Source organism: Juglans microcarpa x Juglans regia, chromosome 6D, assembly GCF_004785595.1.
Source record: "Juglans microcarpa x Juglans regia isolate MS1-56 chromosome 6D, Jm3101_v1.0, whole genome shotgun sequence".
NCBI classification, from domain to species: Eukaryota; Viridiplantae; Streptophyta; class Magnoliopsida; order Fagales; family Juglandaceae; genus Juglans; species Juglans microcarpa x Juglans regia.
The window spans coordinates 10,797,494-10,815,046 of record NC_054604.1 but is presented as its reverse complement, the minus strand read 5'-3'; the positions used below and the strand labels follow the sequence as shown (position 1 = coordinate 10,815,046).

At 38.0% G+C, this 17,553-nt stretch overlaps 1 protein-coding gene across 1 annotated transcript; it reads right to left on the bottom strand.

The window, feature by feature from the left end:
• Nucleotides 1-11,259: 11,259 nt before the first annotated feature.
• LOC121235370 lies at nucleotides 11,260-11,931 on the bottom strand. Its single transcript, XM_041131720.1, has one exon. The coding sequence runs from the start codon at nucleotides 11,929-11,931 to the stop codon at nucleotides 11,260-11,262; it is 672 nt and encodes a 223-aa protein (XP_040987654.1).
• Between the last annotated feature and the right edge of the window lie 5,622 nt (nucleotides 11,932-17,553).

The window sequence follows — 17,553 nt, the reverse complement described above, 5'->3', positions numbered from 1 at the left end:
GCCACCCACGGCGGGTAACCGCCATCTCCAGCCTCCTTAAGCCCCACCCAATCCATCCCAACCACCCACGGCCCCGATCTGCCACCCATGCATGCACACTCTCTCTCACTCTCCCACGGCTTCTCCTCCACCATGCGGCCAGATCCACCGCCGTGAGTCACCGTGGTGCCGCCTCGACGCCACCACGATTTCCACCGCACCTCCCTTAGCCGAACCCTAGGTCCAAACCACCACTTTGTGTGGTGGGTAACCACTGCACGTGATGGACAGCCACTGTGCACAGCTGACCACCACTATACACGGCTAGATCTGCTGTGTTATGCTCCTTGCCACCATCACAAGGCCACCTCGAGCCTTCCAAGACCACACTTAGCTATCCAAACGCCCAAACAGCTACCATACGTGGGTTAGCCGCTACGTATGACCCTTCCGGCATCATCGACCGTGACGATCAGCCAGCAACGCACGGGTTATCCCATCGATAGTATAACCTTCTATCCCTCGTTAATTATGTTAGATGTTGATTAGTTGATTAAGTTGTGGACTGTGCTGTTAGTATTTGTGGAGTTTGTTGTGTTGTGATGTGTTGTGTAGTGAAATGTTGGGCATTTTGTGTAGTGAAGTGTGGGACAATCTGTATGATGAAGTGTTAGGCATATATGTGTAGTGCGCTGTGAAGTGTGGAGCGTAGTTATGAATTGTATCATGCAGTGTTGTGGACTGTGCGATGTAGTATGGTTGTGGAGTATAAGTTATATTGGTAACGTAGCATGTGGAATGGGAACAGTACACGCTGAGTGTACTCTATGTGGTGGAGTGATGCACCATATGGAGGGTATGCCGTAATGGTGATGTGGCGTAGTGTGTGAATGGAGTACACGTGAAGTGTACTCCATGTGGTGGAGTGATGCACCATATGGCGAGAATGCTTAATGGTGATGTGGCGTAGTGTGTGAAGAGAGTACATGTGAAGTATACTCCATGTGGTGGAGTGAAGCACCATATGGCAACTATGCCATAATGGTGATGTGGTGTAACACTGTGAATGGAGTACACGTGGAGTGTACTTCATGTGGTGGAATGATGTACCATATAGCAGGTATGCCATAATGGTGATGTGGCGTAACGTGTGTGAAGAGAGTACACACTGAGTATACTCCATGTGGTAGAGCAATGTACCATATGGCGGGTATGCCATAATGGTGATGTGGCGTAACGTGTGTGAAGGGAGTACACAAGAAGTATACTCCATGTAGTGGAGTAATGCAATATGTGGTGTGTATGCCATAATGGTGATGGGTCGTAGCGTCTGTGAAGGGAGTATACGTAGAGTGTACTCCATGAGGCAGCGACGTTCCTTGTGACATGTCGCAGAGATAAAGATGGTTGTGTAATTGATGGGCGTGGAACGTGGTGAATAGTGTGGGGAGCTGTGGAATAGTGTCCCAAAATAGTTATGGCGCAGCCTGTAGTCTGAAGTGACAAGTGTCACCGTGATGGACTTATGGCTAGGAGTATGTGTGAAGTAGTAGAACAAGTGTAAGAGTACGCAGCGGAAGCATGACTGGGCAACGTCACGAAGTGGTATGACCACTGACAGTCATGCTTATGATAGGTAAGGAGTTAGTGTAGAAATGATGTAGCATGAACGTGACAAGATGTCATGATGTAATAGGAGTACTTGAGGAACCGTACTCGTGATGAGTTAAGGGTTGATGTAAGAAATGACCTAGCGGGATGTTAGGTGACGTGACAAGGTCATGGTGTAGCTTGGGTGTAGTCTCTAGCTATATGACGTGATATAACGCGTAGTGGTGAATAGAGCCTTGTTGTGTTAAGTGTTGGGATGAACTGTTAAAAGAGAACGGGTAGCATGAAGAGTCATGCTAGCCGAGTTAAGAGAAGGTTGATATTGGAGTATGATCCTTGTTCCTGCGAGCAGGTGATCAACGTGTCATATGTTGATCTTAGATGATAAGGGGGTAAGGTACATGTGTAATCTAGTTAGACACATGTGCCAGACGGATTCACCATATGTAATGGGTAATCTACGCTGAGCACAGTTACATAATGCTTAAGCCTTAGAGTTGGCTTAGAGCTGTGTGGCTTGTATGGATGGGAATGAGGATTTAGTGTGGGCTAAGGTGCATAATGGTAGTGACGGGTGTATTACTAGGATTGGGATGCGTGATTCCATCGGTCGGAATCATGCGTCGAATGTGGTTAGTAAGAAGAGTAAGACGAATGGAGAGGTTTGTATTCGCAACCTATCTCAACTCATCTCACTACTATTCATTACTATTCATCAACTTTAACTCACAAATCTCACTACTATTCACAACCCAAACTCATTTTCGAATCCAAACGACACCCTCTTAATCCTAAAGTGAATCATGGTTCACTTTAGTAGATGAGCACTCGATGTAAAACCTTGAGTTGGAAGATGTGGTGACCGTAATGGGTCCCCGAAGGTCTTGTCATAGTAAGGGACACGTAAATGCACGGGATAGAAGGAGAGTGTTCTAAGTAAAGCGTAGTTCTATTTCTAGTTTAAGTTGTTTATGCATTAGATAGGGAATGACGTTAAGGTTATGTGTATGTATGTAGCTTGCCATCTGACACGCACATGAATGGACTGCATGATATACAAGTAGCATGGAGTCCAGGTAAGTGTTACGTTCATACTCTTCTAGAGTCTTTCTAAAATATAAAGAAACAAAAATGAAATGCTTTTCCTCACGATGCTTTACGAAAAGACACAAAAGATGTTTTACGAAAGAAAATGCTAAGTGTTCAAAGGTATACGTATGTACGGCCCTCCTTGGAAGCCCCTTTTTATGTAACGAAAGTATTAATTGTACGCATGTGAATGGATGACTATACGTTGTATCTATTGTATATATTTTCTAAGAAAATCCACGAACTGCACGAAAGACATGAAAATGGATGCTTTTATGGATCCTACGAACCGACGCTTTCATGTGTGCCATGAGGTGATGCTCATGGATGCCGTGAAAGAGACGTTTAAGGTGATGCTTATGGATGCCATAAAGCTAACGTTTAAGCTCATGTATGTTTTAAAATGACGTTTTTCACGAACGAACTGTTAAAAGAAGGATAAAGCTGAAATGAACTGGAACATGAGAGACGTTTTTAGGCTTACGTCCCAAACGATGTTTTCTCATGAAAAGAAATGTTTTCTCATGAAATGACTGTTAAATGAAAGAAAGAACTGAATGAAAGTTCCAGCTCTTTAGAGCTGACATTAACGAATGAATAAAAAGCAAGAAAGACATGAAAGCATGAACTGTATGAAGACACATAACGGCCACATGAATGAATGAAAGGGTACCAATGAATGGGTAGATTGCAATGCGGGTAAGTAGTACTGGAAGTACACCCAGTGCTGCCCCTATGAAAGGAATTCCCAACCCGTGGCCACGGGTGGAGTCCGGGTCCAAAGGAAGACCGCTAACCCCAACACACGGAGCATAACAGTGTGTACTAGCTTATGAAAGCGATAAGAAAGAATGTATGAATGGATGAATGCACGAACGCACGAACTTTTAAGAAATGAAGGCATTGACGGGGGAAATGTTTTACGAAAAGAATGTCCCTTTTCAAAAGAAAACTCCGTCCAGTGATGTTTTCAAACCAACACACGTATGCACACATGCACGTACGTATAGTATGTATGAATGATGAATGCATGAATGAAAATCTATGTTATTATATTTTAACTGTATGAAGTAATGCTTACGAGTCTTCGACTCATTTTAGTTTTTATGCATGTCCCTCGCCCTCATAGGAACTGAACGATCAGGACGGGCACGGCCCATGGGAAGAGCACGGAAGTCTAGGCACAAGTTTTAATCGTACGAGAGACCCTTATATTGTAAGATTAATGTTTTCCGCTGTAAACCTCTTTTATTCTAAAAGCACATTTTATCTTATAAACGTAGAGTTTGGCACCCGGGGTATGCAAGTAAAAAGTTTTAAATCAAACGGTAATTACCGTCGTCCTTTATAAAAAAAAAAATTATAAAAAGTCTCACCGCAAGGACGGGCGTTACAGTTGTATGTTAAAATTGTGGAAACATATAGAAGAATGTTGAATATTGATGGAAGTAGTTTTGGTAATCCTGGAGAAGGAGGTGGAGGAGGGGTGTTGAGGGATGATAGAGGAAAGTTAATATTTGCTTTTTCTAAATCTTTTGGTTATTGTTCTAACAATGAAGCTGAGCTCAGAGCGGTGCTAGGGGGATTGATTTTATGCAAACATATGGGTTTTATGAAGATTAATATTGAATGTGATTCCTTGGTGGTTATTAATTGGATTGTTGACAAGAACTGTACAGTTTGGTACCTTTGAGATTTTTGGGACAAAGTAGTGACTCTTTTAGAGGATTTTGAGTACTCTATTAATCATCGTTTTAGGGAAGTAAATAGCGTTGCTGATCTGGTGGCAAAATCTAACGCGCAAGGGGTGAATAAGGTTGTCCGTAATGTTGGCCTTTTGGATATATAAATAAGAGGCTTGTACATATTGGATAAGTCGGGTATGGCTTATATACGGGAGTAGTCTACTGCATTAGTAGTCCTGTTGGTGGGTCTTTAGTTTTTTTGGCTGGTTGATTGTTTATTTGGTTATTGGTTGTAATAAGTTGGTTTTGGTTTTTGGATACTTGGGTGTTGGTTTTTTTATGTATATTGTAAACCCGAGTTTATAAGTTGTAACCAAGGTATTCTTCCGCCATAGGTGAGGGTTTTTTAATAAACTTGGGAATGGGTCGCTATGTGTGGGGCTATCGGCTATTATTTAAAAAAAAAACATCTATCTGTAAAATTGTCAAGAAATCTTAAAACAAAACCCTTTCCAACCGATTATATAAATAAAATATAAAATGCATTTTTGCTAAGAATCAATGTAAATGCTTGATACTATTTATCCATTTATAAATTCTTTAGAGCATTCTCATCTGCTTCTCTAAATGCCCGTTATTTCTATATTTTGGGGAAAAAATTTGGAAAAACTTTGAAAACCCCTCACATCTGAATCCCTAAATTAGGGATTTGGTTTAAGGATTCTACAGTGGTTCCCCCAATCGACCCATCTATCCTTTTCTACTGTTGGTCCCACATGAAAATCTCTCTCGAGTCTTGATTGCCTCACTCGTATCAGCCCTCTCTCACACCATTTGCCACCATCTTCAGAAGCCCCTCTTCATCTATCGGATTTCATATAAGTCTCTATCATTCTCTCTCGCACAAATAAACTTCTTCTTTTGGTTTCCTCCATGTCTGGACTCTGTCCTTCTCTCTCACACAAATCGAACACACCCAAATCCCGAACTGTCATGGCTTTCATATGAGACATTGCATAGTTTCGACTTGTTGAATATATCTATTTGGATCTTTGGGAACTCAAAATCGAAAACCCTACATCGTGAGCCGCTCTAGGGTTTGAATTTGGATCTTAATTTTTCTTCAAGGCAACGATTCAAGGGGCAATAGAGTTTAGTTTGGACTAATTTCATCAGCTGCATTATTCTGGTTTAAAAAAATTGTTTGTACCTTTGAATCCATTCATACACTGTTTGTTGGCCATTCGGATTTTGTGTTTGTTTGCACTCTTAACCATTTTTTAGTTTCTCTTTGTTTTCATTATGTTCGGCAGTCTATAATTAATGAGTTTTGTGTTGCTTTGCATTGATAACCATAATGTTACCGTGTTGGTTTGCATTGTTAACCATTTTTCAAATTGTTAAATTGTGTGTGTGTGTGTGTGTGTGTGTGTGTGTGTTGGTTTGAGTTTTGTGCTGGTTTGCTTAATGTTGTCGTGTGTATTGGTTTGAATTTTGTGTTGGTTTGCATTGGAGAAATTGTTAACAATAATGTTACCATATTGGTTTGCATTGTTAACCATTTTTAGATTCTCTTTGTTTTCATTCTTTTTGGCAGCCTATAATGCCATGAATTTTCTGTTGGAGCATTGTTAACCATTTTTAAGATTATCTTTGTTTTCATTCTATTTGGCAACCATTCCTTATGGATTCTCTCTACTACTTTGGGTATTGATTTCATTATCTATGCTATGATATATAATTGATTTTTAACTTGATCTTTGGGCGCTCAAAATCGAAAGCCCTACATTGTTATCTACTACTCTAGGGTTTTAATTTGATTTCACTATCTTTGCATTCCAGCAGTGTATAAATGAGCTGTTGTTGGTTTCAATTCATTCATAGACTGTTTGGCAGCCATTCGAGTTGATATGTTGGTTTGAATTATACACTGTTTCAGCACTGTTCTTTATTATTCGAGGGATACACTGCTTTTTATAATTGATTTCATTATCTTTGTTTTCATTATCTTTCTTTATGGACTCTCTCTACTGCTTTAATTGATTTCAATATCTTTGTTTTCATTGTTATCATTTCTTTGTTTTCATTCTTTCATTATCTTAGTTTCCCTAACCCACCATGATCGACCTAAACTAACTTATACTAATGTTTCAGTGATTTTTATACCATGATTATCCACCATCTATTGCCTCTTTTATTTCTTGATATGTGAATGACGCTACATAAAAATTGGTGCATTGATCATCACCTTACAGCTATCAAAATTTCCTCCAAGACTCTTTTGCTTTGTTGTTTTCTTTCTGAATAATAATGCAAGCACCTTCAACCAAGGTACCTCATTATATTTGAGATATATTGCTCTCTCCTTTGTGTTTAGTTCTACATTTGTCCTTTGCAACTTTTGGTGTTGAATTAGGCGTATTCTCCAGGGCTGCATGTCTAGTGTAAAGTTGTGATGATGGTTCTAATTACTCCATGGAAGGTGGTTCATTCACAAAAGGCAGGGTAATCCAAACCCAGATGACCACCAAGTATTTTGTGATAGTTTTCACAAAAGGCAACCAGGGTTTAAAGTTTTGCAGTCATTCAAGGTTGGGCTCCTATCTTACACATGCTGTAAATAAAAAGCCATTCTAAGCCCCATGCAACACACATTCTTTATGGAAGCGGATGGGAATGTTCTTATTCATTTAGCATCGAAATAGTTTCTTTTCTATCACTATATGTTTCTTAAGTGACTAGAATTTATTCATTTAGAATCGAAATAGTTTCTTTACTATCACTATCTATTTCTTAAGTGACTAGAATTTATTCAAAGCATGTTCGTTTATTCGACACACTGCCATTTAGAATTACTTTCTGTTATGATCATTAATTTCTGACTTTCTCATTTCTATTTTGATCATTACTTTCTTACCTTCTCATTTTTGTATTTATGCTCTTATTCATTTTGCATGCTACTCAGTATTGGATTAGAACATTCTATTTTAATCCATATAATCCTTCTCTCATATCTGTTTTAGATGATGATTTCCTGTTGTTTGGATGTTGGAAATTGAAGAAGCTTGGCAGACACTTGATTTAGTAATGTTGAATTATTTTATTTGTTCCTTTAGAGCATTATGTTTTAATCCATATATTCCTCACTCATTTCTATTTTAATGGTCTTATCCATTTGCATACTATTTATTGTTTGGATTTTGTAAATTATATTTCTTGGTGTTATGTTTTCACTTAGTAATGTCGCTCAGTTTTCTTTGTTGGATTAATCATTCTTGTCGTTAGATTTTCCTTCTCTAACCCCCTAGACTGTGATGATGACAAAGCCTTGTGGTGTCACAGGAAATTTGGCACATACTTCTATGGCATGGTAACTCGGATGGCCAATAAGTAGTGGCAAACAATTGTTGTAGCCATTCGGGGGTGCCAAATTTCCTATATGTTACCATTTGGTTCCTGAGACCGGTTGGCAAAATCATGTCTCTATTATTCTTGAGTGTCTAACATGTCTACCAACCGTTGTGTGTCCATAATTTCTTAGAGATTGATTCGCAAGACCAAGGACATATGTATTTCACCAACCTCCTCAGCCAGGACCCTCAAATTGAACACATTTATGGTGGTCAAAGTCTACAATCTCCTGTGACTTTTGATAACTATCCACCCGCACCCCAAGTAGAGCCTTTCTCCGTAAGAAAATCAACCAGGAATGCAAACTTCACACTTGAGAAAGACAAATTACTTGTCTCGACATGGCTAACTACCAATGTTGATGGCATCTAGGGAATGGACCAAAAGCATGCCCAACTTTAGAAAAACATTAGTCAATACTTTAATGAGTATAAACAAATTATAACTTAGCAGAGTGCTAGGTCTTTAATACATCGGTGGTCGGCTATTGACTAACAAATTCTATGCTAAATTGGCTCAAGTTGAAGAGTTGAATCAAAGTAGCATGATCGAGCAAGACAAGGTATAACCATCCACTTTTATATGCTTTTGGCATTTGCTTTTTTATAAGTTATGTTTCCTTTATCTATTTGGTCATTAATTTTGTCATTTTATTCTTTAATTGCAAGTTTGACAAAGCAAAGATCATGTACCAATCATTGGAGAATACCACATTTTAGTTCGAGCATTGTTAGCACTTGTTGAAAGACCAATCCAAATGGATTCAGCCTTGCACAAAGGAAGGTCCAAAGCGAAGGTTGATGATGTCCTCGACCCCGACTCGTACCTCAACTGCTGTTGTAGATTCAGTTTGTGATACCGAGGCCAAGAATGCTCTAGACAATGATATTGTTGAATTGGAGAGGCCAATGGGAGGGAAAGCTGAGAAAGCAAAAATGTAAGGCCCAAGGAAGGCCAGCAAAGGAGATTGTTAACTTAAGCAAGTTGAATTATACTCTTCTAGATGAGTCACATGCTCAGGAGAAATAGTGTTTTTGGCCTAAGGCCTAAAAGATGCAATATGATTGAGAAAGAGAGGAAAATAAAATCCGACAAGAGGATGAGAGACTGAGGTAGAGGCCGAGAGACTAGAATTCACCCAGATGGAAGCAAAAGAGAGAGCAGAGAAAGCGGTTGGAGAGAGAGAGAGAGAGAGAGGAATTGATCATTCTAATCGATGTGCCTACCTTGCCTGGACTATAGCGAATATATTTCCAGCAACGTCCTAGGAAAATCGTGGCAAGATGCAATGCTGAGCAATGCTGAACAAAACTAACTTTGTTTTTTTTATGTAATTTGTTTGTTATTGAGACAAAGTACAATTTGTATAATTTTGACAACATTAATCAATGAGCTTGAATTATTGGTTATTTGTTATTGTTAAACGCTTGAATGTATGTATGTTATACTTTGTACCTTTGGTAGTATTTATTGCGAAAGCTTAAAGATGTTGACAATGATTTTGTGCATGGATAGAATCTATTGATAAGTTTGGCATTACAACTGCTTAAACTATTACAGATAATGAACATATTACAGAAATACTTTGCATGTTCTTGAAGAAAACATGTTTTATGGAATGGAAATTGAAGAAGCAAGAATATATAGTCACTACTAATCAAAAGATAAAATATAATGGATTGCTACTAGTCTATTTTTTTGGAATATAATTGCCATTAATGTTCAATTAGTTCTACTTGGAGTTGATAATGTACCAAATTGTCTCTAATTTCATGATGGCACTGAATGAAGTCCATAAGTTTGGTTGTAGGATTGCGCGACAGTTCTGAAATATCGTCATCATCTTGATCAAACTCGATGTTTGAGCCCTGATTATCATTACGCTCATCTTCGATGATCATGTTATATAGAATAACACATGCTTTCATTATATTTGTTAGCTCCTTCATCTTAAACATTCAGGAAGGTCCACGAACGATTGCAAATTGTTGTTGAAGGACCCCAAATGCACATTCTACATCCTTTTTTTCCTATTTTTGTGCTGCTCCAAAATATTTCTTCTTGTAGAGATGGAATCGTCTTCACAAATGTTGACTATTTTGGATAAATACCATCGGCAAGATAGTACCCCATAGTATAGTTATTTCCATTGATTGAGTAATTTACTAGAGGAGCACGCCCTTGGGCATGTTCCGTAAAAATGAACGATCTCTCTAGCACATTGATATCGTTATGTGAACCGGACAATCTAAAAAATGCATATCATATCCAAAAATCATATAAAACAACTACTTCTAAAATAATAGTTGGTTCATGACTGTAGCCGAAGTATATATCTTTGCAGGCAGCAGGACAATTTTTTCACTTCCAATGCATGCAATCAATGCTTCTCAACATCATTGGGAATCCACGTTGTTCACCAACTGCGAGCAATCAAGCAATATCATTGGTATTTGGAGATTGCAAATATTCATTAGGAAAAAAAAAACATTTACGTTCGTCTTCAAATTTTTTTTATGCTCTTCATTGCGGTGCTTTCTCCAATCTGTATGTATTCATCTATAAAATTACCAATTACTCCATACACAAGCATTCTAAGTACAATGGTTATCTTTTACATATAAGATAAACCGAGTCTTCCAGCATTATCTCTTCTTTGGATAAAGTAGGGCTTGTAAGCCTCTACCTCATGTTGAATACGAAGAAATAGCAGACGACTCATACGAAATCTCCTTTAAAATAGATTCGAGGGATATACTAGTGCTCCTGCAAAATAGTCTGGAAATAGTCATTTGTGCCCTTAAATATGATCGTGCCGAATATACTTACGACGTTAGCGATTGCCAAGATGTCTCGATATTGATCCTTCATCATCATTAAGAACAACCTCCAACTCATCCTCTGAGCATAAATTAAGCAACAATTTGTGAAAGAACAAATGAGCCATTTAATGAAGGGAGTACAAGATGAGGCCAGAATGATAAATTTCTCTCAAGATGAAATCAGACTTAGGCTCTTGAAAATGTGAATGGAACCAAAAGCCTTATTTATACCAAAAAAAATAGTTACCATTAAATTCCATATGACCATTAGGAAAAATTCAAAAATATTATCGTTACATATAGGACAAATAATATTACAGTTGGAGAAAGGAAAAAAATGTTATCGTTGTCACACAGAGAAGATGTGTTACTATTGGAGAAAGGAATAAAAGTATTACTATTACATAAAAGGACAAAAAATGTTACCGTTAGATAAAGGCAAATCAAATATTACCATTATATATACGGACAAAATTATATTCAAAGATATCAGAAAATGCACATATTCAAAAAAATTTCTATTTGTAATACTGTATTTTTTTTAAAAAAAAAAATAGCTATTTCATTCATTAACTTCCATATGGACATGTAAAACAGACCAAGAACGGGTCTTGGATAGCATGATCTTAATGTCTCTAATAACAAGACCAGTGTCACTCCAACTATCCTTTTTTGTGTTGAATAGCCTTTACCACCGATAGAGAGTCACCTTCAAGAACAATATGTTGTAGTCCCAACTCTGCACAAAAGGAAGAAGTCCTTTGAGCTGCTACAGCCTCACCTAGGAGTGGATCAGGAATCAGGTCCATCAACAAGCACAATGAGGCCATAACAGATCCTTCTGGGTTCCTAACAATCACACCAATCCCCAACCTCAAGTTGCCTTTATCAATAGCAGCATCCCAATTAGCTTTGAATACATCTAATGGGGGAGTAATCCACCTGTTGTTTTTAGGTTCTTGGACTTTAATCTGTTTTATCCCATTCTCTAGCCATAACTTAATGGAAGCCATCTTTGCTTGGACCAGCTTTGACACTTGAGAGGGAGGGTGGAACTGCTGTTCAAAAAGCCAAGTATTCCTCCTATGCCAGATGGCTTTTGCAATAACAACAAATTCAATGATCTCCAAAGGAGATAAGTAATCAATTATAGGGGCTAGAATATCTTTAAATGAGCCTTCTAGGATTCTTAATTTCTGAATTCTTTTTGAGCTCATAGACCACACATCCATTAAAGCACCACAGGACCAAATAGCATGAGATACTGATTCAGGTTTAAGGGAACAAATAGGACAGAGGGGTGATTCTCCAACTTTCCTTTTATGCAGGTTCATATTAGTGGCGAGAGACTCACATGCAGCTCTCCAAAGAACGGATTTTGTGGCTTGAGGTGCTTGGATACCCCAAACTTTGTTCTAGAAACTCAAGTTGGAATTCTGGGTTGAAAACTGTCCACTTTATCCTCTATAAGTGAACCTTGAAGGTGATAAGCACTCCTTACAGAAAACTTTCCATTGCTTGAACATCTCCAGGTCAGCATATCTTGGCTCATGCATGGACTAATAGGAATCTGGCTAATTAATTTTGCCACAGAGGCTGAGAAGATGGTATAGATGAGAGGGAGATCCCACTGCATGGTGACTGGATTTATGAGATCAAAAACTAGAGCTTCAGCATCTAGAATGTGGATAGGAGATTGCACTCTTAATGTAGATGGGCAAGGTTAGGAGCTTCTACTTGGGCAGAGTTTAAACAATTAATAAATAAGGGATTGTGATTTGAGCATTGTCCTGGTAGAACTAAAACCTTATTAGATTCAAAAAGATAAGCCACTCATCATTAACTAAGGCTCTATCCAAATGACATTTAGTGAACTCAGAACACTCCCTTCTATTACACCAAGTAAACTTCGAGCCTCTAAATCCAATGTCCATAAGACCACAGTCTGGTAAAGCCAGTCTAAATTCTTCCATTTGCTTAAAGGGGCGGGTGTTAGAACCAAAGTATTCATCTTGAAACATAATCTCATTAAAAACCCCCATACACAGCCAGGGATTATGAGTTCTAGAATGAATTAATCTAAGAAAGTCCCAACTAACACTTCTTTTAGCAGTAGTAGGTTGTCTATAAAAACCTGTTACAGTCCATTTCTTACTTGGGATGTTAGAGGAAACTAAAATAAATATGTGATGATGGGAGTAAGAATCTAATTCAGCTTCTATTTCTTTTTTCCAAAATATGGCAATACCCCCACTTCTACCAATATTGTCAACAAAAAAGCAGTGGTCAAAACTCAATTTGTCTCGAATAAGTTCGATTCTTTTCCTTCTACATTTGGTTTCACTCAGGAATATAACATCCGGGCACTTTTCCTTCACCATAAGGTGAAGCTCACGAACTGTCCTAGGTTTCCCAAGCCCTCGACAGTTCCAGACTAAGTGTTTCATGGGGAGTGGCAGGGCTGGAGGCCAGCCTCTACCAACTGAGCTTGTTTAGCTCTCTTCCTTGTCATGATAATCTCATGAGATCCTGCACTAGGCCTTTTCCTTGGTTTAGGATCACTAGATTCACACATAACCGTGTTAGGTGGGCTATGGTTTCCTCTAGGCCCCACCTCTCTAGCCCTCCTCTTCCACGTGATTCTATTAGCAATGCTAACAGTAATTTTAATGGGTGAGTTCTGAGAAGGTGAGCTGTCACGGGCCAAGTCTCTAATAGGGCTCGGTGTGTCTTGACCAGTGTGATACAGAGAGGGGTCATGGTTTGAAAGGACTCCTTTTAAAGTCAAGGTGTCCTTAGGGTGCACATCAGCCAAGTGGGAAATCTCAAAGCTATCAAAGTCTACCTGAGTATGAGGGTCTGATTGATCTTTTGTTCTGCACCTATTGCCCTTTCCGTGTAAAGGTCCCAGTAGTTGGTAGTTGTCAGAACTCCCAAGGTCAGCATGTTCAACGCCTACATTGGATTTGCAAGTGACATTTTGTCCCATCACATCGTCCTCCTACCTACTATCTTCACTTTTGTTTTGGGGCCAACTTCCTGTGTTTTCGAAATCACCATCCTTCTTGCTGAACACAGGAGAGCTCCTCAGCTGCGTGCTAGCTCTTAGCCAGGAGCCATACTGAGGTATCGTTCCTTCACGTACTTTACACCCCCGAGGAGAAATTGGGCAAGACGAACCAGTGTGTTTAATGGCACCACACTAGAAGTAGAACAAGGGAAGCCTCTCATAGTTAAACAGAATCCAGAAGCGTTTTCCTCCCATATTGATAAATATGCCCCGAGTGAGAGGCTTACATATATCTAGTAGAACTCTTAACTCTAAGAAAACGGCCCCAAGCCATGCCACTTGCATCCACATCAACCAAGATAACAGTTCCCGCAGCTACCCCTACCTTTTCTCCCATGGTTTTGTTCATTCCTGCAAAAGGCAGGTCGTGTAACTGTATCCAAAATGGTTCCTTCTTAAACTCAATGTCTTTGGGAGCCACGCAGCCTTCACAATCAAATAAGCAAACCAAGGCCCTGTCAAAGACCAGGGTCTAGCCGAAAGTACACGCTCCTTCTCCATGTGGTTTTGAAACTCAATCAAGAGCTTGTTGATACCAAGGTTTTTAAAAGAAGCCTGGCCCTATACTTTCCATGCCTTACTCATGGTATTCCGAAAAGCACCTCTGTTCATTTCTTTCTCCGCAACAATAAGGGCAGCCAAACAATTCCTAATTTTTGCTATAGAGATTAGAACTTCCTCATTTGGAATGAGAACTTCCTATTTCTCTTCTTCAGTAAGGCTCAAGCTTTCGTAAAGGTGAGATAATTCTTCAGCCATAACGTAACTCTGTACCTTGCTTTGGGGATCACACAGCAGAATCTCTCTTCGAACAAAGTCTAAGAGAGAACCTCTACTTTCAAAAGAACAGTAAAGAAGAAAAAAAAAACTCCACCTTTCTAGGAAAGAGGAGACCAATTAATTCTAGTAATACCGTATTAGTTTGAAAACTATTATTGTACCCAAAAAAAAATCGTATGAGTGTTTACAAAATTATATTTGAAAACAAAAAGAAATGGAACAAAAGAGTTAGTAGTAAATAATGGAAATGGAAGTGAGGTAAAAAATAATAAATAAATAATAGAAAAATATTATTTTAATAGTATAGAAAAAAATATAGGGAATGACATGTAGGAAGTTTTTTAAAGATGAGTAAAATTTAGGAGAAAATTATAATAAGTGTGATTTCTAACCAAATTTTAGGGAACATTATACGGAAGTGGATGGGAATGCTCTTATACATTTCTCTCTCTCACCATCTATATTTTAAAGGACCTTTTTCCTTTCAAGGTGTAATGCCCCGGTCTTGGAAGGGTCGGAGAATTACTTCCTATCACTTAAACTCACATTCTAACAATATATTTATAAACTCCAAATTCTCAATGTCATATAAAAAATTTTGTTTGAAACTAACTACCTCAATATAATAAACCTCCCAAAATATCAAGTCATTAGAATACGACAAAATTATTTAAAAAAATTCGTCAATACTCAGAAACCTTTTATGCTTAATCCACTATGCTTAAAGCATCTCACCCATACTCTATAATCTTGATCCTCAATTGAAATATTCAAATTATCTAAAAAATATTGTGGAGATCAGAGGTGAGTTATCAACAACTCAGTAACTAGAGAACATATATTAGTATATAAATATGAGCGTTTACAAAATTCAGAATACATAACAAAACATTTACTTTCATAATGCAAAACAAAATATTTGCTTTCAGAATGCAGAATCAAAACATATTATCAAAATATCAGAGCGCAACTTTTAAAAACATTCTTATTCAAAAATATTTTGGCATATCATAAACTGAGACATCATCTTCATACCATATCGGAGCATCACATCCGAACAGAGACCATATTTAATCCCCCTGATAGGTTATAAACCACCATTATACCTTTTGGGACTGTATGCCACTATTATACTTGTGGCTGGGCCGTATACTATGTTCAACCCTCGTGATAGGATTATAAACCACCATTATACTCGTGGTGGAGCTATATGCCACTATTATACTCGTGATAGGGTCGTATACCACTATTATTACCGTGGTAGAGCCGTATACTACTATTATACCCGTGGCAGGGCCTTAATGGAAACATAACATAAACAACATTAGAAGCAGATTATAATTATATACAGAATCAGAAATTCATGCCAAGGTTTTTCAGATGACACAACGTATCAAAATTGAGTACTAAATAGCTTTAAATCATTTAACATATTCAAAATAACCAAATAAAATCATCTTCATGTATCAAAGCAAAACTTTTTAGATCTCATATTCGCTCTTTTTCGCAATTCAGAAATAAAATATTAAAATAAGGTCATGTCTACATCAGTCATGACAGAAAATATTTCATTCTTATACAGATTTTATGAGTATGCAGACCACATATCTGAGATTTTTTTAAGGTTTCTTTTCAAAACAAACATGCATATTTTTAAAATCAATCTCAGTCCTTTTCTTTCATACAAAGTCTAGTATAGGAACCCCGCTTACCTAGACTTTTTATTTCTCTGAATTTTTCCACAACAATACCAAACAAAATCAATTGTCACCTATAAAAATAGACACATAACTTACTTAAATCTCTAATTAAACCCATATTTTGAAATTTAATCCTAAAATACTAAAATAACTTATTTTTCTAAAATTCTCGTAACCCTCAAATAAATCAACATCTACTAAGTATTTTTTACTAATACATCAAAAATCTAAATTATTTTCCACCTTCAAGCACCTAATTCTCCTGGTTTTATCAATCATATTCAAAATATAAATCCTACAATGAACATTTATTGGCAGAGGTTTTTACGTAATTTAAACAAGTGGCATTTTTTGTAATAACACTAAACTTGCGTACAGACTTATATTATGAAAATACCACAAAAAGCAAGCTTGTGTTCTGAGAATGAGTGATGAGCACCGTGTGGTTCGAAAAATTTCCTACGTCCACAGAGCTTCAGAAATCTTATTAACCAGAGGAGATTACAATTACTCAATCTCAACTCACACTTTCTAGGGCTTTTTGCTCTCTCACACAATATGCACTCACTTGACAATTATTTTCTCTCAAAAATTGTCAAGTGAGAGAGAACAATTGTCAAGTGAGTGCAAAACAAGTCAAATATAACATATAGATAGTAAACAGTGTTAGAAACCCTAATCTGGAAAAAAAAAATACGTTCTTCGCTTTAGCGGCATGTCGAGCGTGCCTCGAATGAACAGTCAATGAACATTGGCTCGAGTGGGGTGTCGAGCATGGCTAGAGCGAAAACTAGGGTTTGTGTCTGGCTCGAGTCCACTATCGGGCGTACCTCAAGCAAACTCATGGGTTGAGCTTCACTCAAGCCAGCTGCCGAGGGCATGTCAAGCGAACTCACGGGTTGAGTTTCACTCGAACGCATGTCAAACGATCTCACTGTTCCTCGATTTTCTACTCACAGACTAGTCTCCACATGCAACTCAACTCACCAAAGTCTCTCTTACGTACCTCTTTAGTAAGGATCATGTCACGTACATCGTCGTAGTTCAGTTTCATCTTGTCGGCTGAACTACTCACAGCCATTCTTATGGCCTCCCAACTATTTAGCAGTGATGCCAACAGAATCAACACTCTGATCTTATCATCAAACTCAATCTCTACTGAAGACAGTTGATTTGTGATCGTATTGAATTCATTCAAGTGTTAGGCCACAAACATACCTTTTGAAATCTTCATATTGAACAGTTTATTCATTAAGTGCACTTTATTATTGGCCTACAGCTTTTTATACATACCTGACAAAGTCATCATGAGATCCGTCATGGTTCTCTTCTTACTGACATTGTGTGTCACTGTTCTGGACAAGGTCAACCGAACAATGCCCAAAACCTATCGATCTAATAGGGTC